General features: G+C 43.0%; 3 protein-coding genes across 9 annotated transcripts in view; 2 read left to right on the top strand and 1 right to left on the bottom strand.

Annotated features, from left to right (window-relative positions):
- The window catches only part of LOC116353039 (complement factor H-related protein 2-like), a 142,515-nt gene that overhangs the window by 38,812 nt on the left and 82,261 nt on the right, over positions 1 to 21,442 (bottom strand). The gene's annotated exons all lie outside the window — the stretch shown is intronic.
- Positions 1 to 21,442, top strand: part of LOC109902885 (complement factor H) — a 181,300-nt gene that overhangs the window by 118,869 nt on the left and 40,989 nt on the right. For 5 of the 7 annotated variants that reach the window (XR_004202323.1, XM_031785546.1, XM_031785541.1 and 2 more), the window contains exon 1: positions 19,355 to 19,481. The exons of the other annotated variants lie outside the window; for them this stretch is intronic. Coding sequence is in view for 4 of the 5 variants with exons in the window: in XM_031785546.1 (XP_031641406.1) it covers positions 19,367 to 19,481 (115 nt within the window). In the remaining variant the exon portion in view is untranslated. Of the gene's footprint in view, positions 1 to 19,354; positions 19,482 to 21,442 lie in introns of those variants that run through there. 7 annotated transcript variants of the gene reach the window in all.
- On the top strand, positions 9,180 to 13,973 carry LOC116353038 (complement factor H-like). Its single transcript, XM_031785559.1, has 8 exons — positions 9,180 to 9,321; positions 9,620 to 9,802; positions 10,187 to 10,292; positions 11,836 to 11,912; positions 12,335 to 12,526; positions 12,662 to 12,850; positions 13,072 to 13,254; positions 13,560 to 13,973. The coding sequence occupies exons 1-8, from the start codon at positions 9,252 to 9,254 to the stop codon at positions 13,757 to 13,759; spliced, it is 1,200 nt and encodes a 399-aa protein (XP_031641419.1). The 5' UTR covers positions 9,180 to 9,251; the 3' UTR covers positions 13,760 to 13,973.

The following is a 21,442-nucleotide window of genomic DNA, read 5'->3' as shown; positions in this document are numbered from 1 at the left end:
TGAACATTAAGGCAGGAATATTGACTTTCAATTCTCATTTGCCAAAAAACTTTTAATGTTTAGTCTAGTTGGTAAGGTAATATGGGCTAAACCCTGGCATGCTCCTTAGGTGTAGAAATAGATTTTGGCCTTCCCATTTTGCCCCTGGAAAACAAGGCTTTATGGGAAACAGTGATTTTGCCTTACTGGAACAAACATTCTGAAGGCCATGTCCATAGACAGATTATGTAAGTACAGTATTTGAAAATCTTTTGTGATTCAATAATGACCATACATATGTTTTAATGGAGCCTATCAGCATTCAAACTAACTGTAGCCCTCAATGTATTTTTAGCTCTAAACTATCCACAGCCACAAGCCTTAACCTCACTGGTAGATGAGACTAGCTCTAAACTATCCACAGCCACGTGCTTTAACCTCACTGGTAGATGAGATTAGCTCTAAACTATCCTCAGCCACGTGCTTTAACCTCACTGGTAGATGAGACTAGCTCTAAACTATCCACAGCCACGTGCTTTAACCTCACTGGTAGATGAGATTAGCTCTAAACTATCCTCAGCCACATACTTGAACCTCACTGGTAGATGAGACTAGCTCTAAACCTACAGTATGTATATTAGAATATTGTAGATATGTATGTATATTATTTAGCTAAAACAATAATTGCAACACTAGTGGAAGAACAAGTATTGTCACGACTTCCGCCAAAGTCAGTCCCTCTCCTTGTTCGGGCGGTGTTCGGCGGTCGACATCACCGGCTTTCTAGCCACCACTGATCCACTTTTAATTTTCCATTTGTTCTGTCTTTGTCTTATTCACACCTGGCTTCACTCAACCAAATTCTGGTTTATTATTTAACCCTCTGTTCCCCATGTTGTGTTTGAGTGATTGTTTATTGAAATTCGGTCCGTCTGAGGGTGCTCAATATGTTACTTTGTATATTTGTATTTTTGAGTAAAGCACGTTTATTACTCATATCTGCTATCCTGCGCCTGACTCTCTACACCAGCTAGACACAGGATCATTGCAGCAGCAGACGCCCTGCCCTCCCTGTTCCATTGGAGGAGCACGTTCAGCAGCACACAACCATTTTGCAATGTCCGGGCACCGCATGGATCGTGTGCTGAAGACAATGGATCTTTTGGAGAGAGAAGGAGGTTTTCCAGGGCCTCCACCAGCCCTACTACAGCAGGTCCCACTGTCCACCCCTCCTTCACCCGGTACCAGCGGGATTCGACTCGCGTTCCCAAGGGAGTATGAAGCGACAGCTGCCTGATGCCAGGGGTTTCTACTCCAGCTGGATCTCTACCTGACGACCGTCCACCCGGCGTGTCTGTCCTCATCTCCTGTCTCTCAGACAAAGCCCTGGAGTGGGTCATAGCCATATGGAGTGAGGGAGATGGGGCGTTGGACCATTACACAGAGTTCACCCGCCGCTTTGGAGCAGTGTTCGACCACCCGCTTGAGGGTCGAGTGGCGGGTGAACGTCTGTTCCACCTGAGGCAGGGGACGAGGAGTGTGCAGAATTTCGCCTTGGACTTCCGAACCCTGGCAGCCAGCGCGGGATGTAACGACAGAGCCCAGATTGATCACTACAGGTGCAGTCTGCGCAAAGACGTCCGTCGGGAGATGGCCTGCCGAGACACCACCCTCACATTGGACCAGCTGGTGGACCTGTCCATCCGGCTGGATAACCTGCTGACTTCCCGCGGAGAATCTGCAGAGAGAACAATAGGGTGGTTGTGTCATTACTGTTTTTTTCAGTGTTCCTTGGTCTCTTTTGTCCCACAATCTTGTTGTGCACCATAACCGCAAGGCGTGCCCCTTCCCTCATGCTGGTGAATCCAAAATGCTGCCGCTTTAGGGTATTTTTCAGCAGAACACTGTGGAAGGACACCAGATTACCTGAGTTTTACAAAGAGAAAAGGTAAAAAGAGAAAGGGGTGAGACTTGTTTGATGACATGGTCTGAAAGGTACTCTGTGGTCCTCAGGCTACATCCAACCACCTGGAACCCCAAGCTCATTCCAGCTTGTTGTTTGGATAATTTTTAAGTGTGTTATATATCGATCGAGCTTGGGGTTACAGCTCGAACGAGCTGTTGGATGTTGCCTGAAGACCAAAGAGTATTTTCAGACCATATAGTTCTGACAATATGCTGTAGCAGAGTCAGGATGAAATTTCCATTTAAGGCGTGACCAGGCCCTCTAGTGGCCTGGGCCTGTAATAGTAGGTTGTTTTCTCTTCAGCTGTGCTGAAATACTGTAGTAGTTAGCTATCCTGGCAGACACTGAGGTCCTTCTGCTGCTGAGAAATATCTTTATCTTTCTAGGGATTTTAGCATTCTATTTTTCATGTGGCTCATATATATATATATATATATACGTGGCAAAATAAATGAGGTTCTATTCAATGATGTATTTGCAGCATGTGACAAATAAAGGTGGATTTGATTTTGTTGTGCAGCATTTGATAAAAGTAGCAAAGCAAACACATCAGTTATGTTTACCCACATTGTATAGTCAGAGTCTTACAGAGCAATTAGTGAATACTTGGAGGGCACTATGGTGTTGAACGCTGAACTATAGTCAATGAACAGTATTCTCACATAGGTGTTCCTTTTGTCCAGGTGGGAAAGGGCAGGCATCTGTTGATCTGTTGGGGTGGTATTTGAATTGGAGCGGGTTCAGGGTTTCTGAGATGATGGTGTTCATGTCAGCCATGATCAGCCTTTCGAAGTATTTCATGCCTACAGATGTGAGCGCTACGAGGCTGTAGTCAATTCGGCAGGTTAGCTTGGCGTTCTTGGGTACAGAGACTATGGCGGTCTGCTTGAAACCAGAAGTATATAGACAACTGCTCGTCAAACATCTCATTCCAAAATCATTAATTGTCACTGTCCTTGAGCTTGTCTCCACCCCCTCCAGGTGTCACTAATTATCCCCGGGGGATTTATACCTGTGTTTTCTGTTTCTCTGTGCCACTTCGTCTTGTTTGCCAAGTCAACCAGCATTTATCTCCTAGCCCCTACTTTTCCCCAGTCTCTGTTTTTTCCTAGTCCTCCTGGTTTTGACCCGTGCCTGTCCTGACACCAAACCCGCCTGCCTGACCATTCTTCCTGCCCCGACCTCGAGCCTGCCTAACACCTTGTACTGTTTGGAGACAGACATGGTTACTGAACCCCTGCCTGTCCCGACCTCGAGACTGTATAACGCTCTGTACTCTTTGAACTCTGACCTGGTTTATGAACTCTCACCTGTACACGATCTGCCTTTTGACTACCCCTTGGGTTATAATAAATATTAGAGCTCAACCATCTGCCTCCTGTGTCTGCATATGGGTCTCGACTTGTGCCCTTATATTAATATGGTGTTGGTCCCCCCTTTGCTGCTATAACAGCCTCCACTCTTCTGTGAAGGTTTTCCACTAGATGTTTGAAAATTGCTGCAGGGTCTTGCTTCCATTCAGCCACAAGAGCATTAGTGAGGTCTGATGTTGGGCGATTAGGCCTGGTTCGCATTCGGCATTCCAATTCATCCCAAAGGTGTTTAATGGGGTTGAGGTCAGTGCTAAGTTCTTCCATACCGATCTCGGTAAACCCATTCTTTATGGACCTCTCTTTATGCACTGTGTTTTTCAAATCAAATCACATTTTATTGGTCACATACACTTGATTAGATGATATTATTGAAAGTGTAGCGAAGTGCTTGTGCTTCTAGTTCTGACAGTGCAACAATATCTAAGAAGTAATTTAACAATTTAACAATTCCACAACAACTACCTAATACACAGTGACCAGTGATCCATTTGTTAGATGGGGAAATTATTTCAAGTCATGTATCTAGACAGCAGCCTCTCTGTGTTAGTGATGGCTGTATAACAGTCTGATGGCCTTGAGATAGAAGCTTTTGTTCAGTCTCTCGGCCCCAGCTTTGATGCACCTGTACTGACCTCGCCTTCTGGATGGTAGCGGGGTGAACAGGCAGTGGATCGGGTGGTTGTTGTCCTTGATGATCTTTTGGACTTCCTGTGAAATCGGGTGCTGTAAGTGTCTTGAAAGGCAGGTAGCTTGCCCCCAGTGATGTGTTGTGCAGACGGCACCACCCTCTGGAGAGCCCTGCTGTTGTGGGTGGTGCAGTCGATGTACCAGGCGGTGTTACAGAATGCTCTCAATTATGCATCTGTAACAGTTTGTGACGGTTTTAGGTGGCAAGCCAAATTTCTTCAGCCTCCTGAGGTTGAAGAGGCGCTGTTAGGCCTTCTTCACAACACTGTCTGTGTGAGTGGACCATTTCAGTTTGTCTGTGATGTGTACGCCGATGAACTTTAAACATTCCATCTTCTCCACTACTGCCCCGTCGATGTGGAAAGGGGGGGTGCCCCCTCTGCTGTTTCCTGAAGTCCACGATCATCTCATTTCTTTTGTTGACATTGAGTGACAGGTTGTTTTCCTGACAACACACTCCCAGTGCCCTCACCCCATACCTACCGGCTGTCTCGTTGTTGTTGTTGGTGATCAAGCCTACTACTGTTATGTTGTCTGCAAACTTGATGATCAAGTTGGAGGTGTGCATGGCCACACAGTCATGGGTGAACAGGGAGTACAGGAGGGGGCTGATCACACACCCTTGTGGGGCTCCAGTGGTGAGGATCAGTGAAGTGTAGATGTTGTTTGCTACCTTCACCACCTTGGGGGGCGAACCATCAGGAAGTCCAGGACCCAATCACACAGGGCGGGTTGAGACCCAGGGCCTCAAGCCGATGCATGGTGATCTTAAGCTTGTGTGTGACTGCTCGGCCAGGGAAACCCATTTCACGAAGCCCTGGATGAACAGTTCTTGTGCTGATGTTGCTTCCAGATGCAGTTTGGAACTCAGTACTGAGTGCTGCAACCTAGCGCTTCAGTATTCAGCGGTTCCGCTCTGTGAGCTTGTGTGGCCTACCACTTTGTGGCTGCCCTGTTGTTGCTGCTAGACCTTTCCACTTCTCAATAAGAGCGCTTACAATTGACCGGGGCAGCTCTAGCAGGGCAGAAATTTGACAAACTGACTAGTTGGAAAGGTGGTATCCTATGATGGTGCCACGTTAAAAGTCACTGAGCTTTTCAGTAAGGCCAATTTTTGTCTATGGAGATTGCATGGCTATGTGGTCGATTTTATACACCTATCAACAGGTGTTGCTGACATAGCCGAATCCACTAATTTGAAGCGGTGTCCACATACTTTTGTATATATAGTGTATTACAAGCTGGGTCAGGGAGAGCATGAAAATGTCAGTGAAGACACTTGCCAGCTGGTCAGCTCTTACTATGAGTATGCGTCCTGGTAATCGGTCTGAATGTTAAACCCAGGTCTGATAAATAGACATAGCCTATATCCTAATGTAGCTACACCACCTTGAGTTGAGGTCCTCAGAGCTCTCAAATACAAACAGCTTCTTTCAAAACAAGGAGGGAATCATCTGCAACCATCGATGCAGCAAGAAACAATGATAGGCTAGGTATCTACAGCTCTGTCAGAACATCTTTGTTCTTTAAAGATAATGTGTACTTGTGAACTGTGGAGGGGAAAAGACAACCAAAAGAGGAGAGAGGTTGAGAAAGGGTGAGATGCCAACTTTGAACAGAGCTGTTTGAAGAGATCTTCACGTGTTGTGAACCGTATGTAGAAGCAGAAATATGGACCATGTTGACCACAGCTTTTTCTCATATTCCTTATTGAGGATCTTAACTCAAGCCAGTTTGCTACAGCAGGAAACAAATCCTGCAGCAACAGGAAATGTGAATTATTATGTGGAATATCATTAATGGACATTTTTATAGGGGTTTGTAATATTTGTGTTGTGGAGAAATGACCAGGCAGGAGACGGGAGTACAGTTAGTTCTTCGTTTAGTCAAAACCTCTCGTGCTCTACAGTTCCCAGCACAATAGTGCGCATGTGCATTTCCTATTAGGTGTAGTAACGTAACACTGCTGTAATACATTACTGCTTAGTAACAGCATAGTAACTAATATAAACAGATGTAGATCCCAGATACTACAGGGTTGAAACATTTTCTGTCAGGGCAATTTAAGTCTGAAATTTCAAAGTGGAAATTACTAACTTTAGAAGCCTTTTTAAAAACATAAATACAGTACAAGTTTGCATTTCCTGCTGTACAGGTAAATTGTTAGCAACAAAAGAGCAATAAAATGAATATCCTACATCTGTACATAAGAACATTATCTTCATCCAGTAGACCATATCAGGTTTATGAAAAGTATTTCTGGTTTCATGTTGCTATTACTGGTTTTATGTTACAACAGCAGCTTGTGAGATGCACAGATTCAAATCCATATTACAATATAGAGGATCTAACGGAGAAAGATTGAGTTGAGCTGAGCATGGTACAAAAAGAGACTCTTCACGTAAAGATGGATATTACCATAAATATAGACAATGGATTATAAGGGAAGTTGAGGTGGAATGTGTCTTTCATTAATGGTTTCATTTGGATCCTTTGTGGATTGATGTTTTTTTTGTGCAAATTTCAACGAGCTATGTTTATGCAATGTGATTACATTGATAAAATCAGTCAGAGTAAAACACAGACTTTGACTATTAAATATTTTTCACTCAAGGAATTTGAACGTTTTCTGTTCCTGTAGTCCTGGAAAACTATTTTAAGTTCTGTTGTGACAGTGAAATGTACTAAATCAAATGACATTTTATTGGTCACATACACGTGTGTAGCAGATGTTATTGCGGGTGTAGCGAAATTCATCTTTCCTTCGATCCTGACCAGTCACCCAGTCCCTGCCGCTGAAAACATCCCCACAGCATGATGCTGCCACCACCACGCTTCACCATAGGAATGATGTGTTAGGAATATTATGAATAACTGACTAAACAATATGCTCATTTTAAATAGAACTGTAACTAAGTAAACTTATACTCTGTTTTATTATATCTGATTAACAATATGAGTTCATAAGAAGGGATTATGTGGTATGAACAAGGAGTAATTAAATATAACGAACACCATTCCAAACTAGTCTGGAGAGGAATGGGTTGTGGGTTAAGAAAGCAGATAGGGTTGTTAACCTATGGTTGAACAGACGAAAATTAGCTCTGGGGTGTTTTAGATAAGGCAGTGAGCGCATTCCTAGGTTTTCTGTTAATTAGAACTGTCAGCTAAGTGGTGATCGATAATGGTGAGGGATCAAGAGTTAATTCAGTTATGTTGTGTGTCCTGTGTGTGTGTGTTAGTGAGTTGGAATTAACTTTTAAACTCACTTAATTATAGGTCGGGAGGAGGGGATTCATTCTAGAAGCAATGAAATGACATCATGTTGTTGTATATAAACTGTTGCTCGTGGTAACGTGGCAGCGCGCTCCGAGAATAAATACTGTAACCTATTATTGATAAGACTGGTCTCCGTCTATTTTATGCAAACAAGAATCTTACAAATTCTCATAAAATAGATTAAGGGAATTAAATTAATGAAAACATATTGGAATAATTAAATTACAGTAACATGATGCCAGGTTATCTCGAGACGTGACGCTTGGCAATCAGTCCAAAGAGTTCAATATTGGTTTCTCATGGTCTGAAAGTCCTTTAGGGAACTTTTGGCAAAGTCTAAGCGGGCTGTCATGTGCCTTTAATTGAGGAGTGGCTTCCGTCTGGCCACTACCATAAAGGCCTGTTTGGTGGAGTGCTGCAGAGATGGTGTTCCTTCTGGAAGGTTCTCCAATCTCTACAGAGAAATTCTAGATCTCTGTCAGTGATCATCGGGTTCTTGGTCACCTCCCTGACCAAGGCTCTTCTTCCCCGATTTCTCAGTTTGGCCGGGCTGCCAGCTCTAGGAAGAGTCTTGGTGGTTCGAAACTTCTTCAATTTAAGAATGATTGCAGCCACTGTGTTATTGGGAATCTTCAAAACTGCAGAAATGTGTGGATAACCTTCCCCAGATCTGTGCCTTGACACAATCCTTTCTCTGAGTTCTACTACCAATTCCTTCGATCTCATGGCTTGGTTTTTGCCCTGACGTGCACTGTCTTTGTGAGACTCAGAGTTGGTGAAACAGCCATTTTCACGTTTGACGGTGAAACAGCCATTTCCCCACCTGTGAAGGTAAACATTTCACTTTAGCCAAAACTAAGCAAATCACTTTTTCGACAACAATATGTACCTTCAGACATTACATCAGGTGTGCAAATGTTCAATACAGCAATTTAGTGATTTTAGACGTGACTTGTGAAGCTGCAGAGATGATTAATAATGTGAATGTGTTAGGAGTTCTCCAAAACAACAGCACCATGAAGTATGGACACAGGCTACAGTTTGAGTGCAGCAACTCTAGTCACATTCTGAAGGGGGTCGTAGAGCTTCAGCTTACGAGAAGACATTGATTCAACCAGTGTGTGCTCAGTGTGAAGTTAGTGGTGCTGGGGATGACATGATCAAAGTTCACTATAAAGAAACATAACGTATATTTTTAACAATATCAAAGCAGCCAGACAATATCTAGTAAAATGTCCTTGTGGTCCTTGCCAAGTATTTCAACTGCATCATCGTTACTGAGTGTCATAGATGTGTTCTTTGCATTCTACACATTGAGGCAAGAATATTGACCTTCAATTCTCATATGCAAGAAAAAGTTAAATGTAACATTGTGTGTTTTGTTTAGTTGGTAGGTTAATGTGAGGTAAACCCTGGCATGCTCTCAAGGTGTAGAAGTCAATAAAACATCAACTTTAAATCGATTTTGACCCTCCCCTTTTGCCCCTGGATAATACGGCTTGACGGGAAAGGGTTGTCTTGCTGGAACAAACATAGCTATGTCAATAGACAGTAAACAGACAGGTTTATGTGAGGTTTATGTCAGTACACATTTGTTCAGCATATTTGGTGATTCATCAATGACCTTACAAATGGAGCTTATCATCATTACAATCAACATTCAAAGTATTTGCTACCTGTCTAAATGTCTTTCTATCTCTAAATCTATGCTCTTCAGATTAGATATGTGTCTATATGGCTGACCAAATGATTTGCACTTTTACATTTGTTTTGATTTGATTTGCTCAATTAATTAATAGACTGAACCAATGCAGTTCCTACATTGAGCATTTTCCTCAGTGTTTCCCCTCCCCGCAATGTAGTTTGATTGAATTCTAGTATTTGGGTCAGTCCCCCTGGACAGTGGTTCTCTTCAGTTCCCCCGGTTCTACTCCTTCCATTTTTACTGCATCTACCATTTGATCAACATGAAATCATCTCTGACTCTGCTGTGTCTGGTGGTATGGGTGAATGTGGATGCTTCATCAGCTCAGACTGGTAAGGATGTGTTTTCAATCACTTTCTCACATGCTTGCAGTGCCCACATTGTGTTAGTATTCATCAGTTGCTGGGGGGGGGGGGTGAAGGTTCTATCTGCTAAAAGAAGATTCTGAGATAATTGGTTTTAAAACTTCAAACCCTCATTGGTTTGAATGGTGTTAGCAAATTAGAGTATTTAGAGTACTATATAGGTAGAGAACATTGAACAGAACAAGGCTGTGTCAATAACAACATAGAACATTGTAGTGCCAAGCTCTCTGTTTGTCTAAAGGTTTTTCCTCTGCTCCTCTGTCAGTGTGCAGTGGACCTCTTCCAAATGTGCCCGATGCCAGGGTCACTGAGGAAAGCATCAAAAATGAGTACAAAGAGGACGACATTGTCCTTTTTTCCTGCAACTTTGGCTTTGTACCAGCAGGCAGAATAAGTTATCAGTGTAAGAAGAATAAGTGGGTGGTGGTCCGTCAGGGGAAATGCAAGCGTGAGTATTTCTTTCAATGTTATAGATTCAATATTGTTGTTATACATTTGACATTTTAGTAATTTAGCAGACGTTCTTATCCAGAGCGACTTATTGTTCGTGCATTTATTTTAAAGGGATAGTTTGGGATTTTGTCAATGAGGGGAAGTAGATAATGGGTCTCACTGCCAAAATCCCAAACTATCCATTTAAGATAGCTATGTGAGAACCCAACATTATCAGTGCTAGTATGTTCATTTTTCCTCAACAAAATAGCTATAGTTGCAGTTATGATTAGCATAACCCCATAATAGCTTAGTTAAACACTCTAAAAGATCTGTTAACATATCACTTTCTTACAAACTGTATCATGATCTTGTTTTCCTGTGGTTTCCTGACATCTAGCTAAACCATGTGAGCTCCCTGATGAAACTGCCAATGGCCACTACAGCATCCACGCTGGAGATGACTTTGTCTTTGGAACCACTATCAAATACACTTGCAATGACGGGCAAGTTTTTTTTTAAAGATTGAAGTTCGTTATTATTTTTGATATATTTTTTTGTTAATAGCCCCCACTCCAATAGCCCTGTGTCCTCCCATTCCAGCCTGCCTAGTATGGGTTGAATCCAGCCCGTCTAGTATGGGGTTGAATCCAGCCCGCCTAGTACGGGGCTGAATCCAGCCCATCTAGTATGGGGTTGAATCCAGCCTGTCTAGTACGGGGCTGAATCCAGCCCGTCTATTACGGGGCTGAATCCAGCCCATCTAGTATGGGGTTGAATCCAGCCCATCTAGTATGGGGTTGAATCCAGCCTGTCTAGTACGGGGCTGAATCCAGCCCGTATAGTATGATGTTTAATCCAGCCTGTCTAGTACGGGGCTGAATCCAGCCCATCTCGTATGGGGTTGAATCCAGCCTGTCTAGTACGGGGCTGAATCCAGCCCATCTCGTATGGGGTTGAATCCAGCCTGTCTAGTACGGGGCTGAATCCAGCCCGTATAGTATGATGTTTAATCCAGCCTGTCTAGTACGGGGCTGAATCCAGCCCATCTCGTATGGGGTTGAATCCAGCCTGTCTAGTACGGGGCTGAATCCAGCCCATCTCGTATGGGGCTGAATCCAGCCTGTCTAGTACGGGGCTGAATCCAGCCTGTCTAGTACGGGGTTGAATCCAGCCTGTCTAGTACGGGGCTGAATCCAGCCTGTCTAGTACGGGGCTGAATCCAGCCTGTCTAGTACGGGGCTGAATCCAGCCTGTCTAGTACGGGGCTGAATCCAGCCTGTCTAGTATGGGGTTGAATCCAGCCTGTCTAGTACGGGGCTGAATCCAGCCTGTCTAGTACGGGGCTGAATCCAGCCCATCTCGTATGGGGTTGAATCCAGCCTGTCTAGTACGGGGCTGAATCCAGCCTGTCTAGTACGGGGCTGAATCCACCCTGTCTAGTACGGGGCTGAATCCAGCCCGTATAGTATGATGTTTAATCCAGCCTGTCTAGTACGGGGCTGAATCCAGCCCATCTCGTATGGGGTTGAATCCAGCCTGTCTAGTACGGGGCTGAATCCAGCCTGTCTAGTACGGGTCTGAATCCAGCCTGTCTAGTACGGGGCTGAATCCAGCCTGTCTAGTACGGGGCTGAATCCAGCCTGTCTAGTATGGGGTTGAATCCAGCCTGTCTAGTACGGGGCTGAATCCAGCCCATCTAGTATGGGGCTGAATCCAGCCTGTCTAGTACGGGGCTGAATCCAGCCTGTCTAGTACGCGGCTGAATCCAGCCCATCTAGTATGGGGCTGAATCCAGCCTGTCTAGTACGGGGCTGAATCCAGCCCATCTAGTACGGGGCTGAATCCAGCCTGTCTAGTACGGGGCTGAATCCAGCCCATCTAGTACGGGGCTGAATCCAGCCTGTCTAGTACGGGGCTGAATCCAGCCCATCTAGTACGGGGCTGAATCCAGCCTGTCTAGTACGGGGTTGAATCCAGCCTGTCTAGTACGGGGCTGAACTTAGAACACTGCTAAATACCACCTAATCACTTTACTAATGTCTGTAGTTATCAGATTATGAGCAAAATGGACAACAGAACCTGTATGGTGGCAGGATGGAGCAACCACCTGCCCTTATGTGAAGGTAACCATGTAGTCATTGAATATTATAAACTGGGTAGTTCGGCTCATGGATGCTAATTGGCTTAAATCTGTGATATATCGTACCGTTTACCATGGGTATGACCCCCGCAATAACTTTTTACTGATCTAACGTTAGTAACCAGTTTATAATAGCAAAAAGGCACCTCTGGGGTTTGTGGTATATGGCCAATATACCACGGCTAATAGAAGTATCCAGGCTCGCTGTGTTACATCGTGTCTAAGAACAGCCCTTAGACGTGGTATATTGGCCATATATCACACCCTCTCAGGACTTATTGCTTAATTATAGTATATACAGAATAACGCCTTACTTACTTTTTACAATGCACATTACACTGTAACTCAGAGGGTTCATGAAGTTATAGACTGTACAACACCCTGCAATATGATCTTTCTCCGTAGTGGTGAGTTGTGTCCCTGAGGCTACAGATGGACGGGTGGTTGTGAGCGGTCTGCCAGATGATGATGGTGTTATACAGTACGGTCATGAGCTCAAGTTCAGCTGCCCCAACCCAGCACACCAGCTGAAGGGAAACCCACAGGTAGTGTGTGCCGCGGGGGGGATGTGGAGCAACCGTTTCCCAACCTGTGAAGGTAAACATTTCACCTTAGCCAAAACTAAGCAAATCATTTTATCGACAACAATATGTATCTTCAGAAGTTACATCAGGTTTGCAAATGTGCTATACAGCAATTTAGTGATTTTTCTATTTTTTCCCTCCATAATAGATGTGACTTGTGAAGCTGCAGAGAAGATTAAGAATGTGAACGTGATAGGAATTCCCCAAAACAACACCATGAAGGTTGGACACAGGCTACAGTTTGAGTGCAGCAACTCTAAACACATTCTGAAGGGGAAATCAGAGGTCACCTGCTCAGTCAATGGACAGTGGAGTCACTCCATTCCAATTTGTTATGGTAAATTGTATGTTTATTGATTTGACACATTGTTCCACTTCCCAATCAAGTTACTTGTTTTAAGTAGATTTACAATTATCTCCAACTCACAAAAAATGTAGCAAAATAACGCATTTTGGAAAAGCCAGGAACGTTTTCTGGAATACTATTCTTGCTTGGAAAATAGCAGCTTGGTACATTTCATCACTAGTATTTCTCTGATGTCACCCATGTCTTCCTAGAGCCCAAGGATTTCTGTGGACCACCTCCACATGTCAATAACGGAGACAGAGACAGAACCAGAGAACGCTACAGAAATGGAGAATCAGTTCAATATGTCTGCCAGAAATACTACATCCTTGATCCCCCTTCAGCGTACAAGACGTGTTGTGACGGGATCTGGACACGACCGATAACCTGTCTGAGTAAGTTCTCTCTAAAATAACATTGGCCCAGTTCCTACCCAATCGTATGCTAACTCCCCCTTAACGATCGGTAAGGATGAATTCCAGGAATGTAAATCAAGATCAATTGATTAATTACTATTTAAAAATGCATTCTGAGTTGAAATGTAACTGTTGAACCATGCTCCTGAGGAATTGACAAGTGACATTCCTCAAGGATCTAGGGGTATAGTGATATCATTCATTAAAATGAAAAACAAATCATTTTCAGTGGCCCTTGAAGGACACATTCACACACTGATTCCTGTACCATCTTCTCATTTCAGAACCCTGCACTGTGGATGAAGAGCTGATGAACACACAGAACATCCAATTTAAATATCCTCCGGAAGATCAAAAAGTCTATGCCACACATGGAGATCATACCACTTTTAAGTGTACTGGTCATCTTAGACTGAGCCCAGGTAGTGTTGGTTTTCATCAGCAGTGTATAAATGGGGTCATGAACTTGCCTCATTGCCAATAGTGGCTTCGTCTTACGTGAAGAGATGGCCACTTGCTTGCGGAAAGATTGCTGCTTTCATCAATATAATAGTCTGCATCATTTCCAATCCCACATATAATTTTTGGGTAAATATATATATCCATATACATACATATTCACATATATACAGTGGGGAGAACAAGTATTTGATACACTGCAAATTTTGCAGGTTTTCCTACTTGTAGATGTCTCATAGGTACACTTCAACTGTGAGAGACGGAATCTGAAACAAAAATCCAGAAAATCACATTGTATGATTTTTAAGTAATTCATTTGCATTTTATTGCATGACATAAGTATTTGATACATAAGAAAAGCAGAACTTAATATTTGGTACAGAAACCTTTGTTTGCAATTACAGAGATCATACCGTTTCCTGTAGTTGTTGACCAGGTTTACACACACTGCAGCAGGGATTTTGGCCCACTCCTCCATACAGACCTTCTCCAGATCCTTCAGGTTTCGGGGCTGTCGCCGGGCAATATGGACTTTCAGCTCCCTCCAAAGATTTTCTATTGGGTTCAGGTCTGGAGACTGGCTAGGCCACTCCAGGATCTTGAGATGATTCTTACGGAGCCACTCCTTAGTTGCCCTGGCTATGTATTTCGGGTCGTTGTCATGCTGGAAGAACCAGCCGTGACCCATCTTCAATGGTCTTACTGAGGGAAGGAGTTTGTTGGCCAAGATCTCGCGATACATGGCCCATCCATCCTCCCCTCAATACGGTGCAGTCGTCCTGTCCCCTTTGCAGTAAAGCATCCCCAAAGAATGATGTTTCCACCTCCATGCTTCACAGTTGGGATGGTGTTCTTGGGGTTGTACTCATCCTTCTTCTTCCTCCAAACACGGCAAGTGGAGTTTAGACCAAAAAGCTCTATTTTTGTCTCATCAGACCACATGACCTTCTCCCATTTCTCCTCTGGATCATCCAGATGGTCATTGGCAAACTTCAGACGGGCCTGGACTTACGCTTGCTTGAGCAGTTTGACCTTGCGTGACCTGCAGGATTTTAATCCATGACGGCGTAGTGTGTTACCAATGGTTTTCAAATCAAATCATCAAATCAAATTTTATTTGTCACATACACATGGTTAGCAGATGTTAATGCGAGTGTAGCGAAATGCTTGTGCTTCTAGTTCCGACAATGCAGTAATAACCAACAAGTAATCTAACTAACAATTTCAAAACTACTGTCTTATACACAGTGTAAGGGGATAAAGAATATGTACATAAAGATATATGAATGAGTGATGGTACAGAGCAGCATAGGCAAGATACAGTAGATGGTATCGAGTACAGTATATAGATATGAGATGAGTATGTAAACAAAGTGGCATAGTTAAAGTGGCTAGTGATACATGTATTACATAAGGATGCAGTAGATGATATAGAGTACAGTATATACGTATGCATATGAGATGAATAATGTAGGGTATGTAACATTATATTAGGTCGCATTGTTTAAAGTGGCTAGTGATATATTTTACATCATTTCCCATCAATTCCCATTATTAAAGTGGCTGGAGTTGAGTCAGTGTCAGTGTGTTGGCAGCAGCCACTCAATGTTAGTGGTGGCTGTTTAACAGTCTGATGGCCTTGAGATAGAAGCTGTTTTTCAGTCTCTCGGTCCCAGCTTTGATGCACCTGTACTGACCTCGCCTTCTGGATGATAGCGGGGTGAACAGGCAGTGGCTCGGGTGGTTGTTGTCCTTGATGATCTTTATGGCCTTCCTGTAACATCGGGTGGTGTAGGTGTCCTGGAGGGCAGGTAGTTTGCCCCCGGTGATGTGTTGTGCAGACCTCACTACCCTCTGGAGAGCCTTACGGTTGTGGGTGGAGCAGTTGCCGTACCAGACGGTGATACAGCCCGCCAGGATGCTCTCGATTGTCCATCTGTAGAAGTTTGTGAGTGCTTTTGGTGACAAGCCGAATTTCTTCAGCCTCCTGAGGTTGAAGAGGCACTGCTGCGCCTTCTTCACGATGCTGTCTGTGTGAGTGTACCAATTCAGTTTGTCTGTGATGTGTATGCCGAGGAACTTAAGAATTGCTACCCTCTCCACTACTGTTTCTTTGAGACTGTGGTCCCAGCTCTCTTCAGGTCATTGACCAGGTCCTGCTATGTAGTTCTGGGTTGATCCCTCACCTTCCTCATGATCATTGATGCCCCACGAGGTGAGATCTTGCATGGAGCCCCAGACCGAGGGTGATTGACCATCATCTTGGCCTTCTCACCAAGCTGCTTGCCTATTGTCCTGTAGCCCATCCCAGCCTTCTGCAGGTCTACAATTTTATCTCTGATGTCCTTACACAGCTCTCGGATCTTGGCCATTGTGGAGAGGTTGGAGTCTGTTTGATTGAGTGTGTGGACAGGTGTATTTTATACAGATAACGAGGTCAAACAGGTGCAGTTAATACAATTAATGAGTGGAGAACAGGAGGGCTTCTTAAAGAAAAACGAACAGGTTTGTGAGAGCCGGAATTCTTACTGGTTGGTAGGTGATCAAATACTTATGTCATGCAATAAAATGCTAATTAATTACTTAAAAATGTGATTTTCTGGATTTTTGTTTTAGATTCCGTCTCTCACAGTTGAAGTGTACATTGAAGTGTAATTACAGACCTCTACATGCTTTGTAAGTAGGAAAACCTGCAAAATCGACAGTGTATCAAATACTTGTTCTCCCCACTGTACATACACATACCTATATAGATATACATACTTTTTTAAAGAATATATGTTTATTATTCCTTGCAAACCCTACCACCCTTCCCCCAATTGGAGTAAACTAATAAAAAGTTAGGCTTCTACCTTCAGTTTATACATCTCATACACATTTTACAGACACAATCTTTAACAATAGTTATATTTTGTTTGTTTTTAGTCCTTCCTCTATTTCTGATGTCCATCCAGTTTGATTCCTATTTGTAACTGTGCTATTTCACAAATTTATGAACCTATATCCATTTACAGACCTCGAATGTTTTACATTGGCTATCATGTTATAAGTCCCACCCTTCAGCTCCATTCAACCCCTCCCATCTATCTCTCAACATCATCCATTTTGGATTTCTATTTGCCATATATTTTACTATGCTGTGATGCTTCACAAAAGTACTGAACCTTTCTATTCTCATAGCTTCTACAGATTGTACATTAAAAATAAACATGTTTGCTAATATAATTATTATATTATTGATTGACTGACTATGGCTTTTCAAATCACCCGGTATTGCTATCTGCAGCGTTAGTTCTAGGCAAATATTGCAAATCTTCAGCCATTCCTGGACCTGTGTCCAAACAGGAGCTACATATGGACAATACCAAAATACATGATTTAATGACTCTGCCTCCAAGCAGCAGAATCTGCAGAGCTGGGAAGATTGTATCCCCCATATACAGTGCCTTGCGAAAGTATTCGGCCCCCTTGAACTTTGCGACCTTTTGCCACATTTCAGTCTTCAAACATAAAGATATAAAACTGTATTTTTTTGTGAAGAATCAACAACAAGTGGGACACAATCATGAAGTGGAACGACATTTATTGGATATTTCAAACTTTTTTAACAAATCAAAAACTGAAAAATTGGGCGTGCAAAATTATTCAGCCCCCTTAAGTTAATACTTTGTAGTGCCACCTTTTGCTGTGATTACAGCTGTAAGTCGCTTGGGGTATGTCTCTATCAGTTTTGCACATCGAGAGACTGACATTTTTTCCCATTCCTCCTTGCAAAACAGCTCGAGCTCAGTGAGGTTGGATGGAGAGCATTTGTGAACAGCAGTTTTCAGTTCTTTCCACAGATTCTCGATTGGATTCAGGTCTGGACTTTGACTTGGCACTTCTAACACCTGGATATGTTTATTTTTGAACCATTCCATTGTAGATTTTGCTTTATGTTTTGGATCATTGTCTTGTTGGAAGACAAATCTCCGTCCCAGTCTCAGGTCTTTTGCAGACTCCATCAGGTTTTCTTCCAGAATGGTCCTGTATTTGGCTCCATCCATCTTCCCATCAATTTTAACCATCTTCCCTGTCCCTGCTGAAGAAAAGCAGGCCCAAACCATGATGCTGCCACCACCATGTTTGACAGTGGGGATAGTGTGTTCAGGGTGATGAGCTGTGTTGCTTTTACGCCAAACATAACGTTTTGCATTGTTGCCAAAAAGTTCAATTTTGGTTTCATCTGACCAGAGCACCTTCTTCCACATATTTGGTGTGTCTCCCAGGTGGCTTGTGGCAAACTTTAAACAACACTTTTTATGGATATCTTTAAGAAATGGCTTTCTTCTTGCCACTCTTCCATAAAGGCCAGATTTGTGCAATATACGACTGATTGTTGTCCTATGGACAGAGTCTCCCACCTCAGCTGTAGATCTCTGCAGTTCATCCAGAGTGATCATGGGCCTCTTGGCTGCATCTCTGATCAGTCTTCTCCTTGTATGAGCTGAAAGTTTAGAGGGACGGCCAGGTCTTGGTAGATTTGCAGTGGTCTGATACTCCTTCCATTTTAATATTATCGCTTGCACAGTGCACCTTGGGATGTTTAAAGCTTGGGAAATATTTTGTATCCAAATCCGGCTTTAAACTTCTTCACAACGGTATCTCGGACCTGCCTGGTGTGTTCCTTGTTCTTCATGATGCTCTCTTGGCTTTTAACGGACCTCTGAGACTATCACAGTGCAGGTGCATTTATACAGAGACTTGATTACACACAGGTGGATTGTATTTATCATCATTAGTCATTTAGATCAACATTTGATCATTCAGAGATCCTCACTGAACTTCTGGAGAGAGTTTGCTGCACTGAAAGTACAGGGGCTGAATAATTTTGCACGCCCAATTTTTCAGTTTTTGATTTGTTAAAAAAGTTTGAAATATCCAATAAATGTCGTTCCACTTCATGATTGTGTCCCACTTGTTGTTGATTCTTCACAAAAAAATACAGTTTTATATCTTTATGTTTGAAGCCTGAAATGTGGCAAAAGGTCGCAAAGTTCAAGGGGGCCGAATACTTTCGCAAGGCGAAAGTTGCAAGAATTTTGTACAGTAATTTAATTTAAAAAATTAGAAGTTTTGAATCTGGCGTTGTTTTGCGTATCAATTCATGAACCATGTGCCATGGAATGGGTACATCGAAAATCTCTTCACAACTATTTTGCAATTTATATGGCATTGCTGTCAGTTTTTTGGTCCTTAAATGAAATTGGTATATGCTTTTATTTATCACACTTTTCTTTAACCATTTATGTTCTTTAATACAGGGCCGACATACAAGTTCCTTAATTTTTTCCCTTCTACTTGCCTCTTCCATTTTTGTGGTAATGCTGCAATTAATTGGTTGTAATTTTGGGTAGAGCAAACATTTCCATATGTCTGTGTTAGCTGCATGTGTGACATAACTCCACCAGTCCTATTTATGATATCATTCACTAAAATTATACCTGTGTTTTTACCGCAGTGAAGGTTTGATTAAATTCTCTATATTGGAGTTTTCCAGTATTTTGCGTCAGTCCCCCTGGACAGTGGTTCTCTTCAGTGCTCCCTGGGGGCTGGAACTCTGTAGACAAACATTAACATTAACTGTTTATTTATGTTCTACTCCTTCCATTTTTACTGCATCTACCATTTGATCAACATGAAATCAACTCTGACTCTGCTGTGTCTGGTGGTATGGGTGAATGTGGATGCTTCATCAGCTCAGACTGGTAAGGATGTGTTTTCCTTCACTTTCTCACATGCTTGCAGTGCCCACATTGTGTTAGTATCCACCAATTGCTCTGTAAGACTGACTAGACTGTACAAAGTGAGCAAACGTAACTGATGTGTTTACTTTGCTACGTTTAGCTACTATTGTACATCATCATAGGGAAACAGCACATTACCCTTCTGATACGCAGGGAAAGTGACGACAATTTCTGCTTTCAATTCCATATTCACTTTTTATGTTTTTGACAGGACTTCAGGAATACAAACTCAGCAAAAAAAGAAACGTCCTCTCACTGTCCACTGCGTTTATTTTCAGCAAACTGAACGTGTAAATATTTGTATGAACATAACAAGATTCAACAACTGAGACATAAACTGAACAAATTCCACAGACATGTGACTAACAAAAATGGAATAATGTGTCCGTGAACAAAGGGGAGGTCAAAATCAAAAGTGACATTCAGTATCTGGTGTGGCCACCAGCTGCATTAAGTACTGCAGTGCATCTCCTCCTCATGGACTGCAACAGATTTGCCAGTTCTTGCTGTGAATTGTTACCCCACTCTTCCACCAAGGCACCTGCAAGTTCCAGGACATATCTGGGGGGAATTGCCCTAGATCCAACAGGTCCCAGACGTGCTCAATTAGATTGAGATCCTGGCTCTTTGCTGGCCATGTCAGAACACTGATATTCCTATCTTGCAGGAAATCACGCACAGAACGAGAAGTATGGCTGGTGGCATTGTCATGTTGGAGGGTCATGTCAGGATGAGCCTGCAGGAAGGGTACCACATGAGGGAGGAGGATGTCTTCCCTGTAACGCACAGCGTTGAGATTGCCTGCAATGACACCAAGCTCAGTCCGATGATGCTGTGACACACCGCCCCAGACCATGACGGACCCTCCACCTCCAAATCGATCCCGCTCCAGAGTACAGGCCTCGGTGTAACCGTCATTCCTTCAATGATAAACACGAATCCGAACATCACCCCTGGTGAGACAAAACCGCATCTCGTAAGTGAAGAGCACTTGCCAGTCCTGCCTGGTCCAACGACGGTGGGTTTGTGCCCATAGCCAACGTTTTTGCCGGTGATGTCTGGTGAGGTCCTGCCTTACAACAGGCCTTCAAGCCCTCAGGCCTTCCTCTTTCAGCCTATTGCGGACAGTCTGAGCACTGATGGAAGGCTTGTGCGTTCCTGGTGTAACTCGGGCAGTTGTTGTTGCCATCCAACGTAAAGAGTAAATAATAAAACTCTGCAAAAAAAATCCCCTCCAAAAACCAACTCAGTGCCAAAATGGCAAGTGTGGTCTTTTGTGTGGTTCCTAGCGGTCTGTATCAGTTTCTAGTGGTTTCTAGCAGTTTTTTGTGTTTTCTAGCGGTTACAAGCGAGCGAAGATGATAATTTACGTGATATCAACATAGAAGTATATTTTCTGGGTGATTTAAATATTGACTGGCTATCATCAAGCTGCCCACTCAGGGAAAAACTTCAAACTGTAACCAGTGCCTGCAATCTGGATTAGGTTGCCAGTCAACCTGCCAGGGTAGTTACAAACGGTACAGGATTTAAATCATCAACATGTATGGATCACATCTTTACTAACGCTGCAAATATTTACTTTAAAGCAGTATCCTAATCCATAGGATGCAGGGATCACAATATAATAGTCAAATTGTTACGGTTTTCTTCAGGTGAAAGAGAGGAGGACCAAAATGCAGCGTGGTTATCTTTATACATCTTTAATGAAAGATGAAAATGTGAACAATATACTTCTACAAAACAAGAAACGTGAAAACAACGAAAACAGTCCTAACTGGTGTAAAACACAGAGACAGGAAACAATCACCCACAAGATACCTAAAGAATATGGCTGCCTAAATATGGTTCCCAATCAGAGACAACGATAAACACCTGCCTCTGATTGAGAACCACTCTAGGCAACCATAGACTTTCCTAGA

The sequence above is a fragment of the Oncorhynchus kisutch genome, linkage group LG13 (genome assembly GCF_002021735.2).
Source record: "Oncorhynchus kisutch isolate 150728-3 linkage group LG13, Okis_V2, whole genome shotgun sequence".
In the NCBI taxonomy this organism is placed as follows: Eukaryota; Metazoa; Chordata; class Actinopteri; order Salmoniformes; family Salmonidae; genus Oncorhynchus; species Oncorhynchus kisutch.
This window is presented reverse-complemented; position numbering and strand designations above follow the sequence as displayed.